Below are 19,306 nucleotides of genomic sequence, written 5' to 3'. Positions count from 1 at the left end.
TCCTGTCTGCTGCAGCTAAATAATAATACATTATTTTAAAAATTTAAAACATCTTGCAATCTCAGGATACTCTCCAGTTAAATAAAATCCAAAAACCTGAAAGGTGATTAGCAAGAAATGCTCGATCTTTTGAATTTGTTATTCCTGCACTCATTATTGCATAATTGACCATTATATCAAGAGTAGAATATGTGACCAAATCTAGATCTTCCTAGACATTTGAGTGTGGTGAGCATGTACTGTAGAGATGTAGGTATAGTCCTTTGTACAATTGCACAAGAATGGGCAGGCCTGAATTTTAAAAGGCCAGGACAGAGCTTTGACCTTGCTAAACAATGATGCATTAAAAAACAAGCACATTTAAATGCACAGACATGGCAGGCAGCCTATACAAAATTTCTGACCGGGTGGTACAAGTTAATGCATCAGTAGTCTCCAATGTGTAAAATTTGGTATGTGCCCATTTCAATGTCTGATCCTTTTCTTTCTGTAGCACAAATGATATTCTTTGCAAAAGTGAAAATGATAGATGGCACATAGTTTTTAATCACAAAGTCAACTGATACAGAGGTCTCTGCCCCATTTCCAGTGACTAAATCAGCCAACCCCCAAACCTAATTCCTGTCTGGTCAGATATAATTATTAATGAAACTAGTTTGAACAGGAGTTTCTCTTACTTGAAGCTGAACGCACTAATTTATTTTTGTCATACCTCACAGCTTGCAGGATCTTAGGTCCCTGACTAGGGACCTAACCCACGGTCCCCTGTATTGGCAGGTGGATTCTTAAGCACTGGACCATTAGGGAAGTCCTGAGACTTTTTATATATCCTTTTGTATTGATTTGGAATTTTTAAAAATCATGTCCATGTATTTTCAATTTTAAGTTCTAGTTAATAATCTGCAATGCTGGGCTGGAAGAAGCACAAGCTGGAATCAAGATTGCCGGGAGAAATATCAATAACCTCAGATATGCAGATGACACCACCCTTATGGCAGAAAGTGAAGAAGAACAAAAGAGCCTCTTGATGCAAGTGAAAGAGGAGAGAGAAAAAGTTGGCTTGAAGTTTAACATTCATGCTGGGAGCCAGCTCACGAGATCCCACCCATGACAAGGTCATGAGGAGAAAACCTGACAGGCAAGGCGGATCAGGTTTTCAGGGATTCTGAAAAGCTGCCCCCAGCGCTCACCTTAAAGATGATATCTGTCTTTCTGATGCTTGCTTCAGTAGACTACTCCCTAATTTCTGTGACACAGGCAGAGGGCCTTCCCCGATCTCTTTCCAAGTAAGAATCAATTTAGAACTTTAATCAATAAGTTTCCCAGGTGGTGGTATTTTATAAGTATCCAGGGTGAAAGGAGTGTTTTAATTTAAACTCCTTTGCTGGTATTTTAGTTTGTTTGGCAAATGCATTTATGCCCTTGGTACTAATATGCATGACTGCTCATAATACCCTAATCATAAAACAGCATAAAGAACCTGATCATATAAAGGCCCTAATGGACATAGAGCCCTTTGGGGTGTGAGGAAGCCCTATTAGAAAACACAAGAAAAATTATTCTAAAGGTGGTTATTGGGTTGATGCTTGCTTGCTGTGTTTTGCTTGCTGTGTTTTTGCTCTTAATGTGCTAAGGTTGTGTTATGGAAACCATTGTTAGTATAAAGATCTAGAAAAATAAGAGCTTAGCCCTAGTGTGGTAACAATGAGATGGTTGTTAATTGTCACCCATGAGTGCTAGGCAGAGGCTGCCTCACCAAAGTCGGAGTCAGTGTGGGGTAAACTTCTTAGATAAACGCAACTGACAACTTCGGCAGAAGGATTAGTTTTTATGTTAACAAGGTTATACTTCTACTCTGTACTGTTGCCCTATGTGACTGCTACCTTTCGGTTAAGGTCACCAGAGAAATGGAAAATAGGTTTACATTCACCTGACTTGCATAAAATGTCAATAGGCCCCAAGGCCAGAAGATAATGTACAAGACCCTCATAAACAAGTATGCAGACAACACCCTGGTTTTGGGAAGGACAAGCTGATGTAATGTTAAACTATCTTCCCCTTAGAAATGTACTAACTTAAGGTATAAAAGCCACGGTAAAAAATAAAGCATTGCCAGACTCTGCCAGACCCTGCAAACACCCTCGTCTGGTCACTCTCTCTCTCTCTCTCTCTCTCTCTCTCTTCCCTTGCAGACTTGGCCCTATCAAGGCCGGTCTCACGTGTCTTCTCTCCTTCTCTCACCAATGCCATTCATCCCGAGGGTACCCCCTGGATCTTGGCGAGGCTGGACCCCAGCACATTCAGAAAACTAAGATCATGGCATCTGGTCCCATCACCTCATGGGAAATAGATGGGGAGTCAGTGGAAACAGTGTCAGACTTTATTTTTGGGGGCTCCAAAATCACTGCAGATGGTGATGGCAGCCATGAAAGTAAAAGACACTTACTCCTTGGAAGGAAAGTTATGACCAACCTAGACAGCATATTAAAAAGCAGAGACATTACTTTACCAACAAAGGTCCTTCTGGTCAAGGCTATGGTTTTTCCAGTGGTCATGTATGGATGTGAGAGTTGGACTGTGAAGAAAGCTGAGCACCGAAAAATTGATGCTTTTGAACTGTGGTGTTGGAGAAGACTCTTGAGAGTCCCTTGGACTGCAAGGAGATCCAACCAGTCCATCCTAAAGGAGATCAGTCCTGGGTGTTCATTGGACTGATGCTGAAACTCCAATACTTTGGCCACCTCATGCGAAGAGTTGACTTATTGGAAAAGACCCTGATGCTGCGAGGGATTGGGGGCAGGAGGAGAAGGGGACGACAGAGGATGAGATGGCTGGATGGCATCACCAATTCGATGGGCATGAGTTTGAGTAAACTCCGGGAGCTGGTGATGGACAGGGAGGCCTGACGTGCTGCGATTCATGGGGTCGCAGAGTCATACACGACTGAGTAACTGAACTGAACTGAACTGAATAATCTCAGAAGTACTAGCTAATAAATCTTTTTTTTGCCAACCAAGTGGCTTGTGGGGTCTCTCATCCCCAACCAGGGATTGAACCAGGGCCACTGCAGTGAAAGCCCAGAATCCTAAACATGGGCCACCAGGGATCTCCCCTAAAAATAGAAACATTGTATCAATTTAAAAAAACACAAGGTCTTTAATTGTCTTAATAGGGAAAACAATGGTAACCACCTTCTGCAACCTTTCACATAAAGGCTTCCAATTGCTGTAAGTTAACCTACCAAATCGCTGGGGCTTCTTCCCCATTACAGCCAGGTTACATAGCTCTTTTGTCTTTTCCTCCACTTACCAGTTCTCCCACCTTCTTCTAATCAGTAACCATGTTTTACACATTAGTTATCAATCCTAGGCATTGAAGCATCCTGCAACTTAAAACCAGTGCCTAATTCAACTGCTTTAACAAGACACCTTTGCGTTATAATCCCTTTATTAGACTTTAAGATTATTAACAGAATATAAGAATATTCTCAAGCAGAAATGAAAAGCAGTTCTAATTAATAAACCCACTCCCACTTCAAAATCTTATAAGAGTGAGGGATCATCTACTGTCTCCTTCTGTTGTTTTGTTTTCTTCACTCTAGTATGCCAACTTTTTCGTAAAGGGTCAGATAGCAATATATATGAAACCATTTAAAATGTAATCATGTAAAACTGTAAAAGACATCTTAGCTCACAGGTTGCTGGCCAGGTTTGGCCCATGGGATTTTGTTTGCCAATACCTGGTCTGTTCTCTCCCTTTCTTGCATCATTTGAAAGAACGACATAATGCCCCTTTCTCAAAAAAGGAGTGATTTTCCTGTCTAATGTCAAACTGTCATGACTTAATTAGTTACTTGCACTAGACAAAAAATAACACAGACACTGGCTTATGAAGAATATTTTATTTATGTATTTGATATCTGTACAGATGTCTCTGTCTTCATCTTTAGCTCTGTATTATTGAACTGCAAAATTCCTAAAGGATGAGGTTTGTTTCAATTTGTATACTCTCGGCAGAGCACAAGCATCAAATGGACATATTTCAATAATGATAAACACAAGAGAAAATCAAATATAAGTCAACAAGAGACATAAGAAAAAAAGCAGATGAAAACATGAAATTCCTTATTTTAGGATTATGCTATACATTAACTTGTACAATCTACTTCTGTAAGTTTATATATGAGATTATATTGATTTTGTTACTTAAAATGGGAGAAACTGCAGTGAGTCACAGGAATAAAATACAAAGTAAAAGTAACAAATATTTTGGGCTTTTAGACTAAGAAACAATGATTGCTGAGGAAAAAACAAGAGGAATGATAACAGATTTTCATTTCACTACACTGATTTTTTTCTTCATGTTTTTTAAAAAAACATTACCTTTTAGTCTTATTTGGATTGACTGGAAATGGGCAGTGGACTAAAGAAACCATTGATACAGCCCATTGAAACAAAAGGAGCAGAAGACCAAAAACCAAACCATATTTTCAGGGTTACTTCTAACGTGGAAGCATAGGCAGAAAAAAAGCACACAGGCCGCACTCTGTCCATGGCACCCTCCTCAATTCAGGGGGACGAGAAATGGCGTGGAGAACATCTCACCCAATTAATCCAGAAAACTTTAAATTTCCGTGACACTATTGGAAAGGTTAACAGGTTTAGCCCAGTATTTAGCACAGCCATTTCATGGCAGAAAATACATGGGGTGGGGGTTTAGTCACTAAGGTATGTCTGCTGCCACTGCTGCTAAGTCGCTTCAGCCGTGTCCGACTCTGTGCGACCCCATAGACGGCAGCCCACCAGGCTCCCCGTCCCTGGGATTCTCCAGGCAAGAACACTGGAGTGGGCTGCCATTTCCTTCTCCAATGCATGAAAGTGAAAAGGGAAAGTGAAGTCGCTCAGTCGTGCCCGACTCTCCGCGACCCCATGGACTGCAGCCCACCAGGCTCCTCCGTCCATGGGATTCTCCAGGCAAGAGCACTGGAGTGGGGTGCCATCGCCTCATCTGAAGTTGTGTCTGACTCTGTTACAATCCCATGGACTGTAGCCAGCCAAGTTCCTCTGTCCGTAAAACTTCCCAGGCACGAATACGGGAATGAGTAGTCACTTCCTACCCCAGCAGTGAGAATACATACTTAATGACAAATAGATAAACCACTGATCAGAAAAACTGAGGAGGGCCACTCCATTACCATTCAATATTGAAGTACTGCCTAAAGATGTTTTATAAAGTAAAAAGTGTTTGAAGTTTAATTTTACAAAAATTGACACCATTAAAACCAACATGATTATTTGCTACTCATCCAATCACTGAGGTAACAATATTATAAAAATATGTAAAAAAAATTCTAGTTTCATAATTACCAGATATGCTAATTCCCATATAGCTAGTATAAATTTGATTATTAAAAAAATAGTTTTGTTTCCTTAAAAGCACTTGATTCATTTATCATTTAATATCAGATAGGTATTTGCTATCTTGAAGTACCAAAAAAGTTACAAATAAAAATGGCAATGTCTATACTCTGGGTTTCTTGTTGGGCATATCCTGAAGACTAAACTTTGGAATTTCACCAGAAGGAGCATATGGAATTCTCTTTGAAGACACCTTCTTGCCAATTGTTTCAATCTAGAGGAGAAAAGAAAATTGTTAACAATACCTAAATGTAAAACTTTGTGATATAGTGTAATAAGCGCTAAAACCCAGATGATATTTTTTTTCTTTTTAAAGGCAGAAAAAGTTTCTCAGGTTGTGTGGGTTGCTATGAAAGACCTTTGGTTCCTTCCATATTTTTTGTTTCTAGAGTCAGTCTACATCCCCTTTTCATATTTGTATCTAGACATGCTCACTCCTCTCATTCTTAACACCAGACTCCCTCAAACAGGATAGGAGATTACATGCCACTGTGGCTTTAAAAGCATATGCAAAACAATAAACAGGCCAGCTTCCCATTAACTCACATTCTTTCAAACTCTATTCTAATGTCTTTTTTCCCTTATTCTAAAAAACTTGCATAAGTTATAACAACATAGTTATTAGAAGTTCAGGCTTCAGAGTCTGAAAGGCTCCAGTTGGAATCCTGACTGATAATCGCTGATACCTAAACTCTCGAAGGTCTTTCTTCCTTGTTCGTAAATGGTGTTACCCACCCACCTCAAAGGGCTGTGGTAAGGAGTCAACTAGATAAAGCGCTCAGGACAGTGTCTGGCATTGTCAACCTTCAATAAATCAATAGTAGGCAGTTCTCATTTTGCATATTACATTTAAAACTTCTCCCCCTCTTTCCAAAATTATCAATATTATCTTTAAAGACACTGTTTCTTTAATAATAGTTTATCTCCTCTCTACAGCAGAGATAAATATACTACATAATTTTCAGAAATGTATTTTTAATTAAAAAGGACATTTTTAATTAAAAATTAATATTTAATGCTGACGCATACCACAAAGGGCTTCTGCTTTGTTTACTTATTTATTTGGCTGGCCCAGGTCTTGGTGGCAGCACTCAAGACCGATCTTCACTGCTACATGCAAGATCTTCAACTGTGACATGCAAACTCTTGGTTGAGGCGTGTGGAATCCAGTTCCCTGATCAGGAATTGAAACCAGGCCACCTGCGCTGGGAGTGTGGAGTCTCAGTCACTGGACCACCAAGGAGCTCCCTCTGCTTTGTATTAATCAATTGTCTTATTTAATGGCTTATAAATTCTCTTTATTTAGCAATTCCAGTCTAATAGTTTTTTTTTTAACCCTTACTAGGAATAGTTAATTATAAGAGCTCAAACTCATTTAAGATATATATATATATACATATATATATATATATATACATCTCTACCTTTCTCCTCTAGATGAGTAAAACAGCAATGAGAGAAAATGTTTCTGTGCCTGCAAATAATGTTTAAAAAACAACACTGCTAAGTTAAGTCATGATTGGGAAAAAGAGTCCCATTACTCACAAGGAGGGGCTGAATAGAAGGGTCCCCAGGGTCTTTGATGGAATGTGAACGGACAAGGATGTCATCTGATTTGTGTTGCAAGATAATCTCTCATGACTGGGGAGTGGGCACTGAATTCTAAGTAAGAAGGATCTTCAACAAGTCAGTGACAGGTTGAGAGAAACAGATCAGATATTTTGAACGGGGAGCGAGGTCTTATCAGTACCTCTCCAAGACACAGCTGGTGCTAAGCAGACACATATAGCCAACTCTAAACACTGCCACGCTCTGCTCTGCTCTGGGACTCTGCTGACAGCAAGCTCCGGGCAGATTTCTTTATCCTCCCAACCTCCCCCTTGGGGCCCAGACTCCACGTCTGCTGAGGAAATGGAAAGTGGCTCTTTCTTATTAATACCTTTGAGGGCCCTGGTAGAACTGAAGAGGATGCAACATAAAATGTACTGTGCCGCTGTCTGCTCTCCAAACGTTCCGTAACTAACAGACAAGCGTTGAATTAAGACAGGGCCAGCACCACTGCAGCTCCCATACTTTCCATTCAGACCTCTCAGGGCACCAGCATAGTGCTGAGCACTCAGAGACAGAGATCCTAAAGCAACATGGGACGGCTACAGTATGAAAACATTTCTAGAGGCATAAATAACCTGGCCTCTGAGGGGGTCAGTGTGGTGGGCACAATGTCACAGAGCAGCTTTGGAGGCTCTAGAAAACAACATTTTTTTTTAATGCATACACTTTCTTAGTTGATGTTTATATGAGGTAGGGTGAGGCACATCTTGGCCCTATAAACTTTGTAAGCGAGACCAAACTGAACGACCTTTAGGTTATGAATTTGAGGAGGGAGTGGAGTGCTTCACAAATACCAGAGAGACTCCCCAGAGAACAGACTGACGTTTTCCCAGAGCTACGTTATTGCTAAAGGAGAAAATACCAAAATCATAACAGCCAGGGATTTCCCTGGTGGTCCAGTGGTTAAGGATTAACCTTGCCAGTTCAGGGGACATGGGTTCGATCCCTTATCCGGGAAGATCCCACATGCCGAGGAGCATCTAAGCCTCTGTGCCCCAACTACCGAGGCCCACGTGCTCCAGAGCCTGGGCTCTGCAACAAAAGCAGCCGCGAAGATGAGAAGCCTGTACACAACGAAGACCCAGTGTGGTCAAAAAATAAATTAAAAAAAAATAAAAATGAAAAAACTCAAAGCCATTTTAAAACACACACGACCAAATAAGTGAAACAAAACCAAGGCAGGATGATGCTCACCTGGAAGCCAATGGTTTGTAGCTCATTGTGGAGCCCATCCAGGACACGTCGTCCATCAAAGATAAAGGCTGGTTTCAGCATTTTTTTATGAATGCGTTCGTAATCCAGTTCCTACAGAGAAAGAACGAGAGAAACAATTAGAGCATATTCAGGAACGCGTACTGCACCCCAGATGCTATGAGAAAGCCTCTAAAATCTTCCCTAATCTCGCTTCGGTCACCTCACCTTAAACATGTCCCACTCGGTGCAAATCACGACAGCATGGGCGCCATCACACGCTTCATAGGGATCCTTGGAGATGGTCACGAGCCGGGCCACTGCAAGAACCCAACCAAGGCCGGAGTAAGGGAGGGGTGATCGCACATTGTGCATTTTAACACCAGGCTTGCAGGGGAGTTCAGAGTCTGACACAGCGGAATGGTCTGGTTGAAATAGAGTGGGGGTAACGGGGAGGGGCCTGGAGTCGTCCCCAGTCTTGTCCCAGAAGCACCTCCTTGTAATCTCTGGGGCTTTTTAAAAGAATATCTTGGAAAAATCGTGAGACTAATCCACTTCATTACTTGATTATTAATTAGTAATTACATTCCTAATCCACTGGATTACTTCAAATCAAAGTTGATGAAGCAACGTCTGAGAGTTTAATTTTAGAGAATTGAGGTTGAAAAGAGGAGCCTGGCAATGATAAAAATGACAAAAACTGAACAGCCAAAGGTTTCCAGAGAATAAATAAGTTTGGGAGCCCAAACTCAAAATGACGCATGAGAGACAAAGCCTGACTCACCTTGGTCATCCTTTGAAACTCCTGGATGAGAAAGATCCACAACTATTTGTTCCCTCGGTACTTTTGGATCATATATATGGAGATGTGCGCCCTCATCCATCAAATATTTGCTAATATATATACTAGATGACTCTCTGAAGGAAAAAAACAAAACACAGCTTTGCTATGCTTCTGAATGGCAAATATTTTAATACCTATGGAATTTAATATACAGGTGAGATTCTCTCTCTTGTGAGGATATGAACATCCACTTTTTTACTCTTTATACCATACACATACATGTATTTCACATACACAGCTGCCATCAAAAAAATCAGGAAGAGGAGTTAAGATTCTCAGAAAGGTTGAAATATCTGAAAGAATTAATACCTTGTATCACCGGTGTCCTTTTTGAAAGCAAACCCCAAAATAGCTATCTTCTTATCTGTCACTGTATTAAACAGACTATCTATGATCCGGGAAGCAAACCTCCTTCTCTGGTAGTCATTCATGTCTATAACCTAAAAGGACATGTACAATTATGCAAGGATCAGTTAAAAGAAGCACAGCCTATGCAAACACTGCTTTTAGCTTTATGGTTAGTACTCTTGTATGAATACAAGCCTTATGAATTAACAGGAGGCAAATGTTACCAACCTCTTTAGTATCCACAGATCAGAAAAAACAAAGAATTTTACGCACTCCCTTCCTTTCCCACTCCTCTCCACCCTGAAAATTTTAAGTTTCATTTGGTTTTAACTTTACATGCATCAGACTGGGATGGATGTTAAGGTGGGGAGCACAGGTAAATTCCAACCCCATTTGAGGTCTGCCATGAGGCCAGCCTAAAAAGGCACATAGAAAATAATGTTCTCAAAAAAAAAAGAAAAGAAAATAGTGTTCTCCTTAGCCAACTTCTCCAAACCCTATGGAAGCAATTAAACTCCAAAGTACTTGCTCATATGCTTAACCAGGTCTTTCATCAAAACTGGGTGTGAGCAGAAAGAAGGTAGAGAACAGTCAAACCACGTACAGAGCTACAGTTCATCCTCCAGATGAACCATAACACCATGAACATTGGGAGAAATGTTTAACTAAATGTTACAAGTAAAAGTCTCTGATCACCTAATCTGTTACTCTCCTAAGAATTTATAAACAAACATCATATTGTTGACCAGAGGAATATAAGGAAAGACTTTTTTTTTTTAAGGCTCTAAGCTTCTAGAAGCCATCTCAGAGTCGGAGAGCTTGGGAAATGAGCTTAAAGCTTTAGAAAAATGAAGCCTTTTTTTTTTTTTTTGCCACATAGCTGTAAGGCATGTGGGATCTTAGTTCCCCAACCAGGGATCAAACCTGTGCTCCCTGCAGTGGAACCATGGAATCTTAACCACTGGACTGCCATGGAACCTGGAAAATAAAGCCTTTATCTGCATTTTCCCCACAATGGACAGTAACATAAAGCCGCTACACTAGATTGAGTGAAATGAACTTAGAACTGTATATTTCCCTAAAAATGCTCATTTCCTTACTTTCCTACTCACTGCTGAAATCTGAAAAATTATAAACCCGGGGAAAAAATATTTGGAAAAGGTACATATACTGACTGGTTTCTTGAGCAAATTACTTAACACTATTAAGCCTCAGCTTCCCATCTATAAATGGGATAATTTTAATGATGAGAACTAAGATACTACAGATAAAGTGCTTTAAAGAGTGCCTGGCACAGAGTAAGCACTCAAAAAATGTTAACTCTATTTCCAGGTTGAGAAGGGTCTCCAATTTTAGCTCTGTGAATCTCAAAGGGACAAAACAAATATGAACACATGCAAACCATTTGCAAGCATAACAATAAAGGTTCTTCTTTTATCTCTATCTTATGTCTTTCAAGATGAAGAACTACAATTAAAAGTTCTTGCTTTACATAGGGAGCAAATTTTGTTATTAAAATTAAAAGGAATACTTGTTTATCATAAACTTTCATCATAGCAGATTACCAAAACAGATAAATTATAAACACAGAAGTTCAATAAATAAACCTAAAATGAACAAATTGAATATAATAATGATTGAGTTCCTGGAAAAAATTAATACTCTCAAAAACATTTGACAGAAAAAGATGATATGTTTTAATTGGAAGTTAATCATAACCTGTGGACTATAAATACCTGCTGCCAGTAACGAGCTACTTCAGGCAAATTCAGAGCCTCACAGAGATAAACCAAATTCAGAACATCCTTTTGAAAGCAACTCCCACCAAAACCTGAATTAAAAAAAATGACAATATTTTCATTTGGAACCACACAACTAAATCATGTTACAAATTTCTGTGTCAATACTAATCAGAGGGCCTATGCTAGGATTTTTAATAATAAAATTTGAATGTGGGAAAATTAGTGAGTTTATAAATTATGTGAAATTTGTAAGAAACTAATCAACTCTATAAATAATTTCCTAATAGTTATAAATAATTTTAAATAATTACAAATAATTTAAAATAATTTTCAAATTAACTTAAGTTTTATTGTGGCTACATTTCTGTTTTTTCCCTCATTAACTGCTCCACATCTCTCACTCTAACATAGAGCTGGCAAACTTTAACATTCCCCATAGAAAATATTTTAGCCTTTGTAGGTCAAGCAGTCTCTGGCACAACTATTCAACTCTGTCTTTGTTGCTCAAAAGCAGTCATAGACAATATGTAATCAAATGGGCATAGTTATTTTCCAATAAAACTTTATTTACAAAGACAAGCTGTGGGCCAGATTTGGCCTGAGGACTGTAATTCGCCCACCACGGTTTCAGTGCAATGCAGTATACAGTGAGGGTTGACATGAGCTTTGAAGTCAGACACACCTAGCCGCTCACTAGTTGTATGACTGAACAACTTAGGAAAATTCTCCCAATCCTTAATCAGCAATCACTTTTATATAACAGGTGATAAATTAAGATATATAAACACCTGGTTCAGAACTTGCTGCATAACATACCTTCAGGAAACAGCAGCTATTTTTATTAAATGGTCACTAGAAGAAAATATTAGAAAGACAGAAAAGGCCAGGAAATCAGTACTGAAAAATGGCATAAAGCCCCAGAAACATAGGAAGTGCTGCCTATGGCCCAATCTGTAAAAGACACTTTTTACGTTTACATCAACTTTACTAATTTAAATCCAAAAATATAGGCAACTCTCATTAAACTCAGTAGTTATGTCCTATAAATTTGCCACAAACACTGAATTAGCAAATATTGAAGTGTTGCTTGTAGGTAAAATACAGCATTAGGTTCCTGTGAGCTTCTGGTAATGTTTTTTGTCAACTGATCAACATAATCTTGTTTTATGTGTGCTTATATTTAGAGACACCTTATTTAAAAATATTGTTGACCTTCATTAACAATGAACTCAAAGCCAACAGCACTGAAGTGAAGCTTATCAAACCACATGTATTGTCTCTGTAAGGCACATCATGGTTTGCTGACACTTTGGAACACCACAAAAAATTTCAGCAATATTCTCGAGGGCCATTTTAAACAGTGAAATCACAGTGGGGCAGGAGGTCGGGGGGAAGCACCAAAATGCAAAAAATATGGTACTAAACAGACCACAAGAACAGCAGACATTTGCAGTATGTGAGCTAAAACAAGAAGGTAACTTCAACTGGGAATGTATGTGTTGGGCAACTCAAATTTTCTGCTGCTCTGTTCGTATCTGCAAATGACCATGTGAGTATCGATGCTGGGTTACAAATACATTTTAGCAAGTAGGCTAAATAATTCACAAATATGGAACTCACAAATAATGAAAATATTTCACTAAGGTCACATTTGTGTAAATGTATCAGTAGGAAAAGTAAATGGTAAGGAATTTTTTCCTATTGCTTCAGTAAGATGTTATATGATTTCTGATGTGATCTCCTAAACTTATTCTACCTAAATGTTCTAACAAAATATTAATATATTTCTTCTGAAACACTGAGCCATGTTTATACATTAACCAGTCACTAATTATTAAACAATATATGTAACTATTGTCTCACTTAGAGAGTCCCTGATAAGCTGAAGGCTACATGTATAATGAAATCTTTATTTTAAGGGTGTCAAGCAAAGGCTTCCTTAAAGTTAGAGATCTACCTAAAAGAACCTACTCGATGCATAGAAAACTTCCAGCTTACCAACACTGGCTTTCAGAAATTTACTTCCAATTCTCTGGTCCATTCCAATGGCTGTTGCCACCTCTTCTACATCCGCTCCTGTTGCTTCGCAGAGGGCACTTATAGAGTTGATGCTGCTGATTCTCTGGGCCAGAAAAGCATTTGCTGTCTTAAAAAAAAAAAATGAAGAATACAATGAACTAAAATAACCATTTTATATAATCTGCATTATATTTCATCAAGTTGAGCAAATTATTGAAGGAGATATGAAAGTTTCTGATGGATTCATTCTGAAGAGGCAATGGGTGGGTTGGTTCAGAAAAATGTTTTAAATTAGAGAAGAAAGGTGATTAAGAAAGGGTAAGAAGGGACCTCCCTGGTGGTCCAGTGGCTAAGACTCTCTGCTCCCAAAGCAGGGGGCCTGGGTTCAATCCCTGGTCAGGGAACTAGATCCCACAAGACATAACTAAGATCCCACCCGCTGCAACTAAGACCCAGCTCAGCCAAATAAATAATTTTTTTTTAAACTTTTATGTATTTATTCTTTAGCAGCACCTTGAGGCATGTGGGATCTTAGTTCTGTGACCAGGGATTGAACCCACATCCCCTGCAGGTGGGAGCGTGGGTTCTTAACCACTGGACCACCAGGTACATCCCAATAAATAAATATTTAAAAAAATAAATAAATAAAGTTGAAGATTTTAAAAAAGAGAGAAAGTAAAAAGAAGGGAATGAGTGATTTTTAAAATTAGTATTTTAGTACACTCTATTTTCTTTTACATATTCTAAAATATTTTATACCCAAATATTTGATCCCCTTGTGGAATTATTTCACAATATACAAGAATATTATCTTATAAGCATATCTTTTTATTAAGAAAGTCCCTAGGCAGCTTATCAGGGGTAAGAGAACTAAGCCCTTGGCTTAAATTTAACAGAGAGTTGAGTGCTCCGTACGAACCAGTTTGGAAAGCTCTGAAGACCAAGTGTTGGTGGTGAGGATCTTTTCCCTGGGAACCCAGTGCTCATACACAGCACACAGCGCCTGCACAGCCCTCTGGCCCTCTGGGGTTTCATCCCCTCCAATCAGCACCCTGTCTGGGTTCTTCAGGTCCTTGATGGCCGTTCCTTCTGCCAAGAATTCAGGGTTGGACAGCACCTGGAATCCCAACGCAAAGGAATGTTTCAAGCTAGAATGAATTATGGACAACACGGAGCACTGATGCTTACATAAGAAGGCCAGATTCGAATGCTTCCTTTTCCATACCTGTAAATTCAAGTTGGGTTTTGTGTTTGCATCAAATATTCGACGAATACTTTCTGCTGCCCGCACTGGGACCGTGCTTTTCTCGGTCACAATTTTGTAGCCGTGTGAGTTTTGCACGATGCGTCTAGCACAAGCTTCAATATACTTCAGATCTGCTGCACGGCCTTTTCCCATTCCATAGGTTTTGGTTGGTGTGTTCACCTGATGAAAGTATACGGAATTAAGAACAAAGTATCTGTGAAGTGTTCACCGATATCAAGATACACCCTGGACCATCAATTGACTAGTCAAGTGGGAAGTTAACATCATCAGTAGCCCTGGTTTCACCCTCTATTAGTTCCACGGAAATAATACATTTTATAAATATAATACCTTAGGGAACAGCTTGCAGTACCTGGAGAACTAACTCATTACATTTCTACATTTCTATTGAGAAGCTACTATATATGTGTCAGAGTCAGGATAGCAGGATAGGCAGGGTCTAAGCTAAGACTGGGCTTCCCTCATAGCTCAGTTGGTAAAGAATCCACCTGCAATGCAGGAGACTCCAGTTTGATTCCTGGGTCAGGAAGATCTGCTAGAGAAGGGGTAGGCTACCCACTCCAGTATTCTTGGGCTTCCCCTGTGGCTCAGCTGGTAAAGAATCCTCCTGCAATGTGGGAGGCCTGGGTTGGATCCTTCGGTTGGGAAGATCCCCTGGAGAAGGGAAAGGCTACCCACTCCAGTACTCTGGCCTGGAGAATTCCATGAACTGAATAGACCATGGGGTCACAAAGAGTCAGACACGACTGAGTGACTTTAACTTTCACTTCACTAAGCTAAGACTGGAGATATAAAGGTGAAGGAGACTCCAAAAGGAATTCATGGACTGAAATGAAATGTAAGTTCTCTCTTCTTCTCCTGATTATATGTAACATATTATCCTAGTCTTTAAAACTAAACTTAAAACTCCTTTTACTCTCCCTTTTTTATAGACCTATATCATTACGTTTTTATAAATGTCTGCAGTGTCATTCACAAATGCTTTGTTGGCTATTTAGAACTAGAAATTATCTAGCACCTCCAGGATACAGAATAGTATGCAAACAAAGACTATCATATAGAAAGAAAAATAAACCATGAGTTCAGAGTCCAGGCATTCAGTTTTGACTTAGCTGTATCATGTAACCATGGGAAAGTATGGCTGCCTTTGTTTCAACGATCTCATTGGAAAATGAGAATAACACATTCTCTAAACTCTAACACATGAGTTTCATAACATTCACATAAAAGTGAAAATACTCTGTGAAGTCTAAACGTCTATATAGGAATAACTTTTGAACCAGTAAGTAGAATCAATTTTCTTCTCTTGACAAACTTATAACTTCATGGGAGAGCGAATAAAACAATGAAACCAAAATAAATCAAAACATGAAGATTTAGATGAGGCGTGAAAAGCATGAGGGAAATTTGTGTATATGCATGGAACAACTTAGGAAAAGACTTAGGTATGGAAGTCAGGGTGCAGGAGCACAGAAGGGCAAAAACGACTGATAAGACAGTGTGAGACATGCTGCAGATGTGGGATGATCAGATGGTTTCCCCAGGTAAAGGAGCTCTAAAGATAACAACTGAAAACTGATTCATAGCATAAAGTATTCCTACCTGGAATTCGCCTAAAAATAATTTGGGTAATCTAGGATGGGAGAGAAGTATAAAGAAGATTGGGGACTCCCCTGGTGGTCCAGTGGTTAAGACTCCATTCTTCCACTGCAGGAGGTGTGGGTTTGATCCTTGGTTGGGGGAACTAAGATCCCACATACCCCAAGGAGCAGCCAGAAAATTATAAAAACAAAAAACACGAAAGACCATGATGACTGTTGACAATGGAGAATGGGTAAGTAGGGGTTCATTATATTGTTGGTTTCATCTTTTGCATAAGTTTGCTATTTTTTCATAAAGAAAAGTATACAACAAGCACAGTTTAAAAAAAAAAAAACCGATGCAGAGAAAAATGGAAACTAGGTAGGAGTCATATCACAAAAATAACTCTAATAGGCACACAAAGCAATAGCTTGGAAAGACTCAAGGGAGTCAATGGAGCTCTGGCTACACTGGTGGAGAAGCAATATAATCAGCTGTCTTGGCCAGAACACGATAAGGTGAACTCTATTGCCTTAAGAATAGATTCTTTAAAAAAATTTTTTTCTTTTTCTTACAGAAAAGTCCCCTATTCCCATTCTAGGTTGTAGTTATCCAAACGTTGGACTAAGGTAACTTCTTGATTTTCTCCAAGCATCTAGATACTCCCAAATAATTTCTTCTTTTCTATGCCTCTACCCTGAGAGACTGAACTGAACTGAACCTGCAAGCTTCAGCAGACAAAGGGTAGGTGAGTCACAAAACTGGCACCAGTTCCTCTGAAGTAATTTTTAAAAAGAAAGACTGAATTCATGGCACAGTTTCACCAAGGATTTCATTACTACTTTCTCCTGGAGTTCATATTTCTTCACAGTACCGCTTTTGCCTCGATACACATAATCAATTCAACATAATCTCTACTCTGTGGACGCCCCTGGTGTTTCTTTATCTCATGGAACCCAGTCCAAGCTCATACCACTCTTTCCCCTTACTCCATAAGGCTATAAAGGTCTTAAGTCATATAACACCCTAGCTCAGCTACCACCTGGTGATAACTATACCATCACACACAGAATATTTGAGTTACCAAAACAGCAAGAAAAAAGCTACCTTGGTTCACATGTTGTATTACCAGAGTGTATTCCCAAGCACTGATTCTACTCTTTTAATTAGAAAAGTACAACAGTTAATTTCTATTATGAACTGAAGTTATTTATGGACTAGCCTAACAACCTAATCAAGACATGCCAAGTTCTAAATAATTAATGTAAAATGATTTTTGGAATATAAATTCATCTAGATAGGAGAGGGTGGTACAGTTGCAGTAAACTTTACCTGGTCCTTTTCACTGAACCTGCACCAAGCAGTGGGACCAAGAAACAGTGAAACACATATACTATCACCATATGCGCTCACAAGTCATCGACACTTCCTAATTCTAGATCTCAGACGAGAACTTTCTCTGAACTTATTTATTCAACGATCTGAAATGATCAGATGACCACAGAGTTTGGTGAAGTGCTGGACAAAGTTAGTGATAATCAAAATTCAACTGGACAACTTTATACTAAGTAATGCTATGGCTTAATAGCACTGGCTTTATTATTAAAACACAATGAAACTTCTATATAGACAAGAATACATTAACTCACACAGCAAAGGAAAATACTTACAGAAATAAATACAAGATCAGCTTCCTTAATGGCATCATCAATATTGGTAGAAAAAAATAAATTTTTTCCTCGACAGGATTCTACCACTTCTTTTAGTCCTGGCTAAAAAAAAAAAAATAAAAAGGAGAGAAGTTGCACACACATTTTACCAGCCAGGTGAGATAACCCAATAGTACAGAATAGCATTCGTTAAGGGAAAGGTCATGTTGTAATTTAAAGGTAGATTTGCTCTCAAATAACACCTCTGGAGAAAACTCAAAGACCAAACTGGTATCAAAGGTCATCTAGTGCACATCATGTGAGATAATATACAAAGCAAAACTGAACTTGAACAATTAAAGCAGCAGATCAGCTTAATGCATTTCATTGTTGACCACGTTCCAGACTATTTCATAAGAGTTAACAGTTAACGCCAAGTATCACACAATCATCAGGAAAGTCAAAGTCTTTCATGATTTCAAGCAAACATTTGATTTTGCATCGTCATTATGAATGTAGGTTTTACTCCCATGAATCCAGGTCATAGAACACAGGCCATTCAGACTAGTTGTGAAATAGTCACTATTTATACATGCATAAATTTATAATTTTTCTAAGTCCTATTATAAGAAACATGTCTATCAAAAAAATTGTTACTTTTCCCATATAATTTTTTAAGTTGATATGTTATATTTTCATTTTTATTCAGTTCAAGAAATTTCTTTTTTTTTTTTCTACATGGCATGCAGGATCTTAGTTTCCTGACCAGGATCAAACCCTTGCCCCCTGCAGTATAAGTGTGGAGTCTTAACCCTTGGACAGCCAGGGAAATCCCTGGTGTCACCAATTATAGCAACTGTTTCCTTATTTTGACTAGGCTCTAGAAAATTATAGTAAAAGGTTATGAAGTTGGAATTTTACAGAGAAGATTTAATTCAATCCTATATATAATCTTCTAATATTTAAATTAAAGTAACCTAAAATCACAGCAATGCAGAATTTATAGTCTTTTTTTTATATTTAAGAAAAATATATTTTATTTATTTGTTTTTTAACTTATTTTATTGACATATAGTTGCTTTACAATGTTGTGTTGATTTCTGCTGTACAGCAAAGTGATTCAGTTATAGTCATTACATACATATTCAATACATACACAGACCTTTTTTTTCATATTCTCTTCTATTATGGTTTATCACCGGGTATGAATATCATTCCCTGTGCTATACTGTAGGATCTTGTTGTTTATCCATGTGCTCACTCAGTCATGTCTGACTCTCTGCAACCCAATGGACTGTAGCCCACCAGGCTCCTCTGTCCATGGAATTCTCCAAGCAAGAATCCTGGAGTGGGTTGCCATTTCCTTCTCTATGTATAGTAGTAAGTCTTAATAAAACCTCAACATGAACAACTACATTATTCCATTAAAATCAATGTGATATTTGTAGATATCCAAAACAGATCCAGAAGCAGTTAATAATACAGGTTCTACTTCTTATTAGGTTTATTATGTAATTATCATAATTAGTATTTTGAATTTATATGGTACTTTTTAATGAAAAAAACTTTCATAGGATAAAATTTGCTTTTGTTTTATTCAGAAAAAGTGAAGCAAATTATCCAGTTTGTTTTTTTAG

At 38.5% G+C, this 19,306-nt stretch overlaps 1 protein-coding gene across 1 annotated transcript in view; it reads right to left on the bottom strand.

Annotated features, from left to right (window-relative positions):
- Nucleotides 1-3,886: 3,886 nt before the first annotated feature.
- The window catches only part of UGDH (UDP-glucose 6-dehydrogenase), a 33,393-nt gene continuing 17,973 nt past the window's right edge, over nucleotides 3,887-19,306 (bottom strand). Inside the window, exons 3-12 of the mRNA XM_020878973.2 lie at nucleotides 17,691-17,792; nucleotides 14,398-14,598; nucleotides 14,092-14,289; nucleotides 13,152-13,299; nucleotides 11,148-11,242; nucleotides 9,373-9,503; nucleotides 9,004-9,137; nucleotides 8,448-8,539; nucleotides 8,223-8,333; nucleotides 3,887-5,631 (exon numbers count right to left, since the gene is read on the bottom strand). Of these exons, the coding sequence (XP_020734632.1) occupies nucleotides 5,521-5,631; nucleotides 8,223-8,333; nucleotides 8,448-8,539; nucleotides 9,004-9,137; nucleotides 9,373-9,503; nucleotides 11,148-11,242; nucleotides 13,152-13,299; nucleotides 14,092-14,289; nucleotides 14,398-14,598; nucleotides 17,691-17,792 (1,323 nt within the window). The 3' untranslated portion in view covers nucleotides 3,887-5,520. The remainder of the gene's footprint in view (nucleotides 5,632-8,222; nucleotides 8,334-8,447; nucleotides 8,540-9,003; nucleotides 9,138-9,372; nucleotides 9,504-11,147; nucleotides 11,243-13,151; nucleotides 13,300-14,091; nucleotides 14,290-14,397; nucleotides 14,599-17,690; nucleotides 17,793-19,306) is intronic.

The sequence above is a fragment of the Odocoileus virginianus genome, chromosome 21 (genome assembly GCF_023699985.2).
Source record: "Odocoileus virginianus isolate 20LAN1187 ecotype Illinois chromosome 21, Ovbor_1.2, whole genome shotgun sequence".
Lineage (NCBI taxonomy): Eukaryota > Metazoa > Chordata > Mammalia > Artiodactyla > Cervidae > Odocoileus > Odocoileus virginianus.
This window is presented reverse-complemented; position numbering and strand designations above follow the sequence as displayed.